The following is a 13,032-nucleotide window of genomic DNA, read 5'->3' as shown; positions in this document are numbered from 1 at the left end:
TTAATATATTGATCACTTCTGAGTGCTTTTACCTGACTAGTTTCCATAAGCTCAGCCTGTCAACAAGAAATACCTCATGTAGTCTCAAACTTCACTTCTTAAACAGCTTATTCCTTTAAAACTTGACGTAATTTTAAAAGGAATATCTAATGAAGAAAAGGTTTTGTGCCTTGTTCACTGCTTTGGGTTGAAATGTGCTAACTTAATGTTTCTCTCTGTTTTTAAAAATACAAACAGGATCTCATCCCGAGATATCATGACCTTGAACATTCCTGAGAAGTCTGAAAGGGAAGTGAACAAATGTCAACAAGCTTGGGTCTAAAATACACCAGCTTCATTTCTCTCATCATTCAAGTATGCACGAGGCTCAGAGAGACTTTGAATAGGCTGAGCTGGGGGATTAAAGAGGGGTCCTGATGAGATTCTCCCTCCCTGGTAAAATCTGGAGGTTGAAAGAAAAGCAATTAAAAGGGGGAGGGGGTGGCAGAGTACTGGGAAAACTTTTGAGAAAAAGAAAAAGAGCATAGAAGAAACAAACCCGAAGCAAACCCAACCCCCAGTAATGCCTGGAAACTTGCTATGTAAGTAACCATCCCTGTTAAGACTTGCTTCCCTTACAGTTTTGGCAGGGACCACAAATGACAGCCTTAGAATGCCACATGATCATCTGAATATTTTAACAACCCATCTCCACTGGATTCATTTCAGCAGCATGGGAGTGAAATGCAACCTGCAGCTGTGGCAAAGGGTTAGGCCCCTCGCAGGAGTTGTGCAAGAAGGACCTTTTCTTTGGGGAGGGGGGCTGGTCCAGAAGATGTGGGGGATAGGGGGAGGGCAAAGGGACATTGGGACAATGGAATCTGACCTAAATCCCAGGATTTCTGCCTGGGAAGTATAGTCTCTTGTGTGAATAAATCTGGTGGTTAGAAAATAACTGCTGTCTTCAGCTGTAAAGCAAAACAGAACCCTAAACCAGGACTTCTGCAGCTGGCCACAGACCCCCCTGGGGCAGAAATGGGATTGCCACACAAAAGCCAGCCTTAGCTTTGTCTCTATAAGCATATTTTTCTTATGTATTTAGATCCCAGGCCTTCCATGAGCATACCACCTCAGCTTAGAGGGGGCCAGTAAGGAGAGAAAATGGGGAGAGCAAATGAGAGTATGGCTAGGCGGATGGATAGGGAAGGAAGTCCAGGACATGGAGGAGGGACTGGGTGGTGTCAGGAGCACTGATGGGAAGTTGTATAGGGGAAGTGAACGGGTCACACAGCTAACACATTATGCAAGAAAGAATTAACTTGGGGAAACAAATCGTTGGGTCTAGGACAAAGAGGAGGTCTTCAACAAACATAAACTCCTTCCATCATCTCTTCCCTCCATCAGCACTGAGTATTCAAAACTTTATTTCCCAAGGTTGCTTTCCTAGTAAACTTGGGACCTGTTCTTGTATTCCTGAGAGCCTGTTTTTCTCACCAGTAAAGTGAAAGTTGCTCAGTCGTGTCCGACTCTTTGCGACCCCATGGACTTCTCCAGGCCAGAATACTGGAGTGGGTAGCCTTTCCCTTCTCCAGGGGATCCTCCCAACCCAGGGATCAAACCCAGGTCTTCCACATTGCAGGTGGATGCTTTACCAACTGAGCCACAAGGGAATCAGACTATTATTTCTCAACAGAGTATCAGACTATTATTACTTTTCAAAATGATGAATATTCACTGCATGCCAATGAAGCCTGGATCTACCCCAGGCACTGAGTCTACTGGGATGGCTGCCCGGACAAGGGAGTGTGGACTCCCGGGGTCCGCCTTGCTGCAGGTCACACCAAAAGAATTCTGTGCTGATCCCTTCAGTAGCCTCACCCTCTCCTATGGCTCCAGGCTCCAGACACAAGCCCTGAGAATGAGGGGGTGAAGGTGGGAGTATTTCAAAGGGCGGGGTGATCCACAGTGGCTGACTCTCTGACCCTTGGCCCTCAAATGGGCCCTGTCTCAGAAAGCAGCATCGGAATCACCTTGGAGCTTGTCAGAAAAGCAGAATCTCTGGCTCCACCCCAGGCCTACTGAAGAAGACTTCATTCTAAGGGCCCCACAAGGTGATTCATGTGTACGTTAAGGTCTGAGAAGCACTGTTATAGAAAATATTCAGTTACCACCATTCAGAGCCCTGACTTAAAAACACTGGATAGATAGACACAACGTGGTCCAGCAGAAAGAGCCTGACAAGGAGCAGGGAGTTAGGCCCTCCAAAAAGGTTAGCTGTTGTCAGGTAGTTGTTACAGCCTGGTCAGCTGTTTGAACACAGGCGAATCCCTCATCTCTCTGGGTTGCGCTTTCCCACAAGCATGGGGATGGGAGTGAACTACAACAAACGTTATGATTCCTTCCGGTTCTAAAGTTCTAGGCCTATGACTCTATTTGACAAGACTGTTTGGCAGCCTTCTCCATACTTAAAGTAGGGGCTTTAATAAGTAGTTTCTATGTTTAATACAGCCTGGCATACAGCAGGGCTTAATAAATATTTGTTGAATGAATGGGAAACAAACTGAATGGCCAGTAATGGAACAATAGTAAGGTCAACCTAATGACTGACTTTTCCGGTGACAAAAATATGCTATCTTTAACAAATGATGTTTTCAAAGATTTTTTTAATACAAAAACAGGCAAAAAAGCATTTTACTTTTAATGATGTGTAGACAGTAAAAACTAGACAGAAAAGCAAGAAAATAATTATCATAAGAAAGTCTGGATGATAACCTTTAGAGGAATGATAAAACACAAAAAGAGTTTTTTAATATTTGTCATTAAAATTTTTTTAAATTGTGATAAAATAAACATAATATAAAATTTACCATCTTAACCATTTTAAGTGAACAGTTCAAGAGTGTTAAGCACACGCACGTGGTTGTACCAGCAATCTCCAGAACTCTTTTCATCCTGAAAAACGAAAACTCTCTGAGTAGAACCCTAGATACTTGCTTTCCTGCTAGTCCCTGGCAACCACCATTCTACTTTGTCTCTCTGAATTTGACTACTCCAGGAACCTCATGTAAGTGGAATCGTATAGTATTTGTCTTTCTGTGATGGATTTATTTCATTTTGCATAACATGCTCAAGGTTCATCCACGTGGTACTGTTAGAATTTTCTTCATTTTTAAGCCTAAATAATGTTCTCTTGTTCATACATACCGTATTTGTTTATCCATTCATCTATCAATGGATACTTGGGTTACTTCTACTTCTTGCCTATTGTGAATAATACAACTATAACACGTACAAATCTCTCTTCATGACTCTGCTTTCAATTCATTTGGGTCTATAACCAGAAGTGTAATTCCTAGATCATATGGTAATTCTATTTTTAGTTTTTTGAGGAAACCCCCTACTATTTTCCATAGCAGCTACACCATAAAGAGTTTTCACACACACACACACACACACACACACACACACAAGCCTACTCACCACAAATAGCAGACCCTGCTCACCACAACAGAGAAAGCAACAAAGACCCAGGACAGCCAGAAATTAAAAAAAAAAAAAAAAAACCCATTTAAAAAAAAAAGAAGACTTCAACAAATGCATTCATATACTGTTAAATGGAAAAAGTGATAACTTACATACATACAGCTTAACTCCAACTACATTTAAAAAAACACAGGAAGAAAGATGAAGTAACTATTTAACCAATAACAGTGGGTTCCACTGGATGTTGGTGAGATAGACTTATATTTTCTTCCCTAATTCTCTATGATAAGCACAAACTACACTGGTAGTTAAGAAACAAAGTGAAAAAAATTTAGTAGGACACAGTTTTCTTCCTGGGCATCACATCATCCATCGCATGGAGTCTGATAGTCCATTTAGTTTACCACATTTATTCAAAGGGCACGCACGCGTACACACACACACACACACACACACACACACACACACACACACACACACTCACACACACACACACACACGTTTTTCCTTTTATAACCAAAGATGACAGATAACCAGACTGATTTCTGAAAAAACTTAAAGCCCCAAATAACAGTAATTCCAACTCTCAATCAAAGTCAATAAATCTTTTCTCCTCTTTCTCTTACTTAACAGGGCTTTTGAAAAGTCCTTCCTATCCAGGCAGGACCTGCGGTCCAGCTGGGACGGCAGAGCTGGAATCTGCACAGAGCAGGGCCAGCAGGCAGGGCTGCGCTGACTTCCTCTCCGTGGCCCCCACAGCCGGCCTCGCCAGGCCAGCAGCTGACCCCTATTCCCACTTGGTTTTTGGCCTGGGTCAGTAGATTTCTTCCAGTAGTTGGTAAACTGTCTTTGCACCAGGAGAGAGATAGTAAACTGGACTGAGGAGAGGGGGATGGGGGGGAAAGGGGAAGGAAAGGACTCAAAGGATGAACGAGCTGATTTCCACGAAGGCTTTGACATCTTGGAATGAAAAGTGGCCTGTAAGAGCAGAAGCCCAGTCCTCTACTCCGGCCATGCTGCCAGCTGGCCATTCATCACCAAAAATTCCCCAACAAATCCATGGCTGTTGCTTAATCACCTCATATAAATCTCTATTAATCTTGCAAAGTCAAAATACAAATACAGGACAAAAGTCTTTATGTACCCTCAATTTTGGGGTCAAAATGTTAAAAAATGGAACTGATCATCCAACGGTTCCAATGAATTTTTTAAACCTCCTTTTGGGGAATAAATAAATGACCTCCTCACTAATGTTTTAGTATCTATTAGACTGAATAAACTCAAGCTAAATGATCAAATAAACTGAAGAAGGAAAAAGCTGTTGGTGTTAAAATTTGAACCGACTTTTTTTTCTTTGCAATAACAGTAAAGTTTCAAGCCAAATTCAAAAGAAACAGAAAATCCTTAGTAGGCACAAAGGAACATTTACTATTCCTCTTTCTTTTGTAAATTGCTGGGGACATAAAAGAGCCTCTTGAGCAGTGACATTTGGAATACTTTGCATTATAACACCTTTTGGAGAAAAGCATATGAGAATATGTCAGGGGTTGGCTTTAAGAAGGGCCCGCCTGGACCCAGAAGTGGCTCCTCTAAGCATGGGACTCGCTGCTCTACCCACCCCCCCTCCCCCCACCCCAGGTCCCGCAGGCACGCCAGGCCCGGCCGGGCCAGACGGGTGCTGGCCGGGACTGGCGGTGTGCGGGGCAGACAAACGGCTCTTAGGACAACACTCTCAGAGGACCTCAAGGACAGGACAGGCATGCGGCAGGCTGAGGCTTCATCACTTATACCCGATGCTATACTTTCCTATTTAGAAAATTCAAAGCTATCCTGCCAGTAACATGGATAATCCAGAAAAACTGACAGATGGGTTTGGGATATATTGTGTTCTGGCCATGTGTTTTCCTCTCAAATTCTATTCTAGGCTCTGAACACATCCTGATTAATATGGTAAAAGTGTGCTGTGGAGTAAGAGGAAGCCTGGTGTTATAGACCACCCACAGAGTGTAAAGTTCACACTTGGATAATAAAGAGTTGACTGTACTGGAAACATAAAAGTGGCTTTCCTAGACTCCGGGCAAGGAAGTTGGAAACCCAGCGAATTTCAGTGATTCATGTCTTTGTTTTCTAGGCTGGAAAATCATGGAGGAAAATCAGAGAAAGGGAGGGAGGGAGGATGGAGGCAGAGGATAATGAAAAGACTGACTAGGAAACTGCAATAGGGACCACAGGGAAGTCCAAGAGGATTTTTCTAGCTGAAGGGGAGGCTGGTGGCAGCTCTGTCATCCATCTTCAGGCACTGCACAACATGAAGGTTCATTCAGATGGCTGGCCTGTTACTCCATCTCCTCCTTCCAAGAAGGAACTGACTCAGGAAGCCAGCAGATGATGAATTTCTCTTTTTTTTTTCTGTTTTCAACCTTTTTGTTTGTTTGTTTGTTTTCAACCTTTTATTATGGAAGTTTTAAAGAATATACTAAAGTGGAGAGAATAAAATGATGAAGCCACATAGACCCATGACCAGACTTAAACAATTATCAAAGTATGTCTACTCTTCTTAATCCTCTCTCCTCCCTCAAGCTGTATTAAGGCAAGTATCAGACATCAAAAAGATGATGAATTTCTATGAGATTCATCAAGAAGCAGCAAACTAAGGGGGCAGAATGTCCTTCCGTACAGTACTTGAAGAATAGGAGATTCAGATTTTGTCTTGGGGCAGTCCTTGCTGGAAGCAGAGGTTTCTATAGGATGATTTCCCTGACTTCCTGATCCCCAGAAATAACAGCTAAGAGGACTAGGCCCACTAATTGGTAAACAGAGGAGAACATGAATATGATCACAATTTCTGTTCTCTCAGAAAAAGCATCTTGGGACCTTGTCTGAAAGCCACACAGAGGCAAATGATATTAGGCTTAAGGGAGCAGTTTTTGCAGAGGAAACAAAAATTGGACTAAAATTGAGAGGCTCACCATTACCCATCCCTTTATAGGCATGTCAGATACCAGTGAATTTCCCATCAATAACCCTGGTCAAAGCTATAGTTGCTTAGAAAACAGAGCCTCATATCTCTACTCATTGAGAAATTCTTCACTAGATCCCTTTCTTTCTTTCCTTTTTAAATATATTATTCATGTATTTGGCTGCACTAGGTCTTAATTGTAGCACTCAGGGTCTTTGACCTTCACTGTGGCCTGTGGGATCTAGTCCCCTGGCCAGGGATAGTACCTGGGTCCCCTGCATTGGGAGTGTGAAGTCTTAGCCACTGGACCACCAGGGAAGTCCCTGGGTCCCTTTCACCTAAAGGTCTCCTTTAGGACTTTTCACTGTGTGGCTTCCATGTATTTCCTCAGTCCCATTCTCTACCACACATCCCTTACACTTTAGGTTTCAGAAGAGCTAACTTCTGTGCAGTTCTCGACACTTCCTAAGGCATTCCACATTGCTATGTCTGTGCCTATGACATCCCCTGAGCTTGGAATACCCCTCATCTGTCGTGACCACTTGGCAAAGTTCTTAACTCTTGAAGGCATCCTGCCCACCACCCCCTAGGCTACTCCTGTACCTACTATATACTTTTGTTACCACGCTTTCTATATTCAATGAAAATAATTTATTTACACATCTTTCTCGCCTCCTGGACGGGGCTCCTTGAAGCCAAGGCTACTTCCTTCTATATCTTTCTATCCCTATAGCTCCTAACACAGAGGTTATCGTGTAGTCTATGCCCAATGAGACTTTGCTGAATTCCACTGATTTGTGGGTCTCACATTAGCCATTGTTTGCCTCACCACATAAGGTGGGGAGCCCAAGGAAAGTGAACAAAAGAACATTTTTGAAAAATAAAAAAGAGGCTGCTATGTTAGACAACCAAGCTACTAATCATTAATCAAAGGCAACATACTACAGCATGGAATGTGGTAGGCTGTGGGCCTCTGCTGGACTCCTTTCTCCTGGAATCACAGAGGGTGCAAATGGGGGTGGCAGATCCTCACAGAAACACTGTCCTACCAATATAATGTCCTGAGACACAGATATCGAACACTGTGTTACACAGAGTCCTTCCTGTGTATTCGAGAAAATTGAGAAATTCTTCTTACTCCATCGTTCACACAGAAAATGCTTTAAGTTTCAGAATAAACTAATGATGGCAAGGATGAAAAAAAAAAAAAAAACGTATCTAGCCTCCTTTGCTTGGCTTAATCAAGCTCCTCCACTACATACCTAAAAAGGCAACTTGTATCTTTTCCTTATTCAGCCCCTCTGGGCCCCTCTGCACCTGCCTAAGCCTTACACCGGTCTCTCATCTCCGAGTTGCCATGGTGTCTGGTAGTTGGTACCACATGATTCAGTCAATTACTGCCTTTCATTGTTAGGTTATCCAACACAGGACTGGGCACATAGCAGATATTCAAAAAACCAAACTGGTGGACAGATAAAAAGCCATAGTACATGCCCCCCCAGTCACCCAGCAGTTTTAGAAAAACTGTCAAGAAAATATTTTTCTTTCTTTACCACAACCCAGTTTGAAAAAGATATATAACTCCAATAAGTTTAGAAAACTTATGCCAGTGACTTTTAAAACTCCCACAACCAGGAACAGCATTTCTCCAGTGTATTCCTAACCCCCGATAATTCCGTGCTCATGTGGGGCTTTAACATACCTCTTGGCCAGCCAAAGCTTGGCTTTGGTACAAACAGCGACGTCAGCCAGTTCCTGCTGAAAGTATGTATTCATTCTGTATTTGGAGTCTGAGAAGGCTTGTAACAAATGAAAAACCTAAACCAAAAAAAAAAAAGAGAAAAAGCAACATCCTGCTGTGAAAATATATTTTTCCTAAATGTCCAGTTCTTCCCTTTTAGGTTTCCTCAAAATATTCCCCTCAAAGAAAACAGACACCTGCAAAATGTGGCTCTGGTCTCCTTGCAGGAAAAGCATGTTGATTTTGGAAGGACGCAGCAAGTGGTGAAAAACCTTATGTCTTTCATCTCTACCTGTGCTCTGAATTCCTCACCAAGTCTAGAAAAAGATGACTATTCTGTGACCAGTCATTAGATGCAAGAGTTTATTACTTATAAACAGCCTAAAAATTTATTTTAGCAAAGAAATACAAACATCTTTATCTTAGCAGTCTCATGGAAAAAAAGTACTTTTAAAAAATTATTTCTGCATTTATTTATTTTTGGCTGTGCTAGGTCTTCGCTTCTTTGCACAGGCTTTTTCTCTAGTTACGGAGGGTGGGGATTACTCTAGTTCCAGTGCATGGGCTTCCCGTTGCGGCGGCTTCTCTTGTTGCAGAGCACAGGCTTTAGGGTGCCTGGGCTCAGGAGTTGGGGCCCCCCGCCTCTAGAGCACAGGCGCAACAGCTGTGGCACACAAGCTTGGTTGCTCCACGGATCCTCCTAGATCAGGGATCGAACCCGTGTCTCCTGCATTGGCAGGCAGGTTCTTATCTCCTGAGCCACCCGGGAAGCCCCTCAAGCAGTATTTTTTAAAGTCAAAATCTTACTACACAGGAAAAAATCAACTGTCTGTGGGTCTAATCTGGTTTGGGGTTTATCAGAATGGGCCTGGCTGAAGAAGCAGGCTGTAATGACACTTGCCTTTGCAAATACTGGACAGTGATGTCTGTACACTACTGAGATTTCTTAGATCTTTTCTAAGACGTCAGGAGCTGAGGCAGCAGTGCAGAACCCTGCTCTCTTACCCTTCCATGACTTTATACGTTAGAACTAGGCAGAGCAAGACAAATCCTGTTGTCTCTCTCCAGCTGCCTATATTTAGAACGAAGGCCACAATCCCAGCAAGGCCATGGCACAGCCCCTGTGTGTGTGAACTGGTTTGTGTCCATATCTGTGCCTTAGGTTCATTCCGTGATGACACTAACAAGGCCTCCTCGGTGAGACCTGCAGCAGAGAACAAAAGAGGATGAGGGCATAAACGAGATCACTGGCCTTAGCTAGTGTCAAGGGAAAAGACATGTCAGAGAAATCCTTCAGCTCCTTTCTCAAGGGGAGGAGGAGGGTGGGGCAAAGCGAGCATAGATAAGCACATCAAGAACTTGGGAAGCCTCTTTTATTTTTATCTTTTTGGGGGAAGCCTATTTTAATAACCAGAATGTTCTCTTTCTGTTGTATCCTTTACCGGGCCTTCAGATGATTCTTTCTAAACAGCAAGATTCTACTTTTTCTTCTCTTTCTCTCCTGTCAGTGGAGAGTTAAATATGGAAAGGAAGTAATGAGAAAAAGCAAAAGGTCAAGATACGACATCCAGAGCCATCAGACCCTAAATGGGGTCTGAGCAGGCAGGTTTTCCTGGGTCAGAGATCTGCAATTTCCAACAACAAATATACACTGTGCAAGCACCTTTGGTTTAGAGAGTCAGTTTTGATTATTTTATTGTATGGAACTGCTACTTAAAAAAAATTTTTTTCCCCTAAATTGGAGAAGGCACACAAGTCTCAATGTGGAGCCTGAAAATACTTTCTCTAATAATGGATCTGTTATTTCAGAAGCAACAGATCAAATATCACTACTTCACCGCACCCCCATAGGGACCCGTACCGCCCGTCGTGAAGTCTGGAGCAGTGGTTCTGGCTGGGGCTTCTGTTCTTATGTGGTGACTGCCAGAGTGAAAAAAATCACCTCCCTCTGCCCGAATCCCCACCATCCTGAGAGAGCTGGCAAAGCCACTGGGCCTTGCTTTGCTTTTCTCCACAGCTGCACAGAACCCACCACCGGGGCTTTTCATGGTGTCAGAGGACTGTAATTAATCAGCAGACACCAGCAAAATACATGACCTTGGAATTTACTTGTAAAGAAAGCTGTGAGATTTTTCAAACGCCTCTCAGTTAAAAGCAATCACTTCAAAAATAACTCCTGATGGATGTTTAAACTTCGTCCTATATTTGCTCACCTTACTTGGCAAAAACAAGGCTGTTTTTGAAACGCTTGGTAGCTCTGGTTTATGAAAACCGGCCTATGAGCCCATCAATTCTGTCACCTTGGGCACAAACCAGACAACAATTGTGATCCTGGTTATTCACCAGGAACGGAGTGTGGTCTGTTTACATGGGACCAATGGTGGGGGAAGTATACTTAGAAGAACCCTGGTGGAAATAAACATGCAGGAGAAACAGAGTAATATACGTGAAAGATAGGGTCAGAGGAGACAAAGAAAATGGGGGCGAGGAGGAGGGGGAGAGAAGACAGAGGGTGGCGAAAGGGAAAAAAAGGCTTGTAAGCACATGTCTGAAACAGGTTACTGTGTGTGAGACAAAGTTTTCTTTAAAGATAATTAATGAAAATGTTTGAATACATGACTACCCTCCTATCACATGAAGAGTGCTGGGTCTGAGACTTCCCTGTTAGTTCAATGGTTGAGATTCCATGCCTCCAGTGCAGGGGCTGAGGGTTCAGTCCCTGGTCAGGGAACTAAGATCCCACACTATGTGTGGCATAGCCAAAAAAAGAGTGCTGGCTTAATTCTCTCAAGGAAAACGAGGCCATCCTTTGCATGAAGTCTGGAAGTGAGGCCAGACTTTTGGAGCTCTGGTCCAAGGACAGGTCTGGTAGTTCCAGGCAGCTCCAGGAAGGATCATCTGTCCATCAGCTCTGCAAGGATGGCAGGGGCGAGGCAGCTCCTGCCCCCAGCTCCCTTCCTGACATTCTGGTCCAGAGGAACTTCTGGGCAAACAGCGTGGCCAAGCCCAGGCCTGGGATAATTAGGAAACTGCACTAAACCAAACAGAGAGAAACCCAAGCTGCCAGACCTGAGGATGACGACTAACTGGACCCACAGGAGAGCCCTGAGAAGTTCAGTGTCACTTTATTTGTCCCAAATTGGCAACGGGATTCCAACATTCAGCCCAAAAATATTTATTAAACAACTATTATTACCAGGCGCTATCCTCAGGGCTGTAGCCGAGAGCACACAGAATCCCTGCTTTCCTGCAGCTCACATTCCAGTCGTGGGTAAACAAATATATCAGTCGTTCCCCAGACTCTGCCTGGCTCGGACTTCTAACCTGCACGGTGGCATCGCCATCACTCTGCTCTTCCACGTGACCCCGGCCTCCACCACGTCCAGGGCAGAGCAGGGCTCAACAAGCATTTGCTGAACTGATGCTGGTATTTGGTGCCTGTTCCTCTATTACCTCTGCCTTTAGGACACACGCCCATGGGTTTGGTGAGCTGCTGGTGGTGCCAACCCCAAGTCAGGAGTAGAGTCACAGAGCTGGATAATATGCACTCCTTACTCCATGGATTCCTAACCTAGTGGATTGCTAACCCAGTGGGGAAAGCAGAGAGGCTGGATCAATGATCAGAATGCAACCCAGTTGAAGGGGGTGAGAGGAGAAGAGACTTTGGAGCCAAATGGACTTTGGTGGAAACCTAGTTTCTAGCTGGAGGGCTTTGGGTCACTTGTTTACTCTACAGTAAAGAGTATAATATTATCTATAATATAATGAGTATAATATTATCTGTAATATAAAGAGTATAATAATATATACCTGGTAGAACTATAGAAAGATTTCAAAGAACATATATAGATAGATAGATAGATAGATAGATAGATAGATAGTACTTGGCACATTCTAGGCACCTGATCAAAACACTAGTTCTCTTTTTCCATCTCTTCCCTCCCTTCCAGCCCTCATTCCAAAAATAAACAGAGAAGGCTTTTCAGGAAGAGTGATAGCCATACGTGGCCTTGAAAAGAATCTTGCCAGGAGGAAGAATATACAAGCAGAGGAAACTGAATTATTAAAAAGTGTTAAAGAGTATTAAAATATTGGTATTACCAACAAAAAAGTGAGCATTAAGATAAACTATGGGCTTTAATTAATTTTTAATTTAATTTAAAATAAATAAATATAAAATAATAAATATATAGTGCAAAATAATAAAATAAATGAAAAATAAATATAATTTTATTAACAATGATGTATCAATATGGGTTCATTAATTGTAATAAACATACCACTCTAACGCGTGATACTAATAACAGGAGAATACTGGGGAGAGGGGGCGGGGAAGAGAGGAATAACATGGGAACTATCTGTATTCATGTTTTCTGAAAATCCAAAATTATTCTAAAAAAACCCCATTCAGTAAAAGAAAAATATTGAGACCGCTCAGGGGACAGCAAATAGTTGCATGTAACAAGAGTGGAGCCAGGATGTGTGCAGGGCGGTGGGAGACACAGCTGAAGAGAGGGGTCAGGTTAGATGGGGAAGGATCTCAAAGGCAGCATCAGGGGATGTGTGCTCTGTTCTGGAGACAGCACAGACCTCTTCAGAGATCAGATCTCTAATTCGAAAAGGAAAGGCCAGGGACAGTGAGGAGGCTGGGTCAGAAGGGGTCGGGTGAGTGAGACTGTTGCCAGTCTAGACAAAAGGTGGTGGGGCTTGAAACCAGAGCCTGTAAACCAAGAACAGACTGTGGACCAAAAGTGGCTGCAGATGTTTTATTTGGCCTACACGGTATTTTGAAATCACCATTTGTGAACTGGGAGATTTCACATCAAAATCAACCTGATGTCGAAACTCTTTGGAAAAATGAGAAGATCCG

General features: G+C 43.2%; 1 protein-coding gene across 2 annotated transcripts in view; it reads right to left on the bottom strand.

Annotated features, from left to right (window-relative positions):
• THADA (THADA armadillo repeat containing) overlaps nt 1-13,032 on the bottom strand; it is a 325,428-nt gene that overhangs the window by 90,789 nt on the left and 221,607 nt on the right. For both annotated transcript variants that reach the window (XM_065929363.1, XM_065929364.1), the window contains exon 30: nt 8,124-8,239. In XM_065929363.1, coding sequence (XP_065785435.1) covers nt 8,124-8,239 — 116 coding nt within the window. The remainder of the gene's footprint in view (nt 1-8,123; nt 8,240-13,032) is intronic.

The sequence above is a fragment of the Muntiacus reevesi genome, chromosome 3, assembly GCF_963930625.1.
Source record: "Muntiacus reevesi chromosome 3, mMunRee1.1, whole genome shotgun sequence".
In the NCBI taxonomy this organism is placed as follows: Eukaryota; Metazoa; Chordata; class Mammalia; order Artiodactyla; family Cervidae; genus Muntiacus; species Muntiacus reevesi.
Note: the sequence above shows the minus strand (reverse complement) of the source record. Positions and strands in the feature narration are given on the sequence as shown.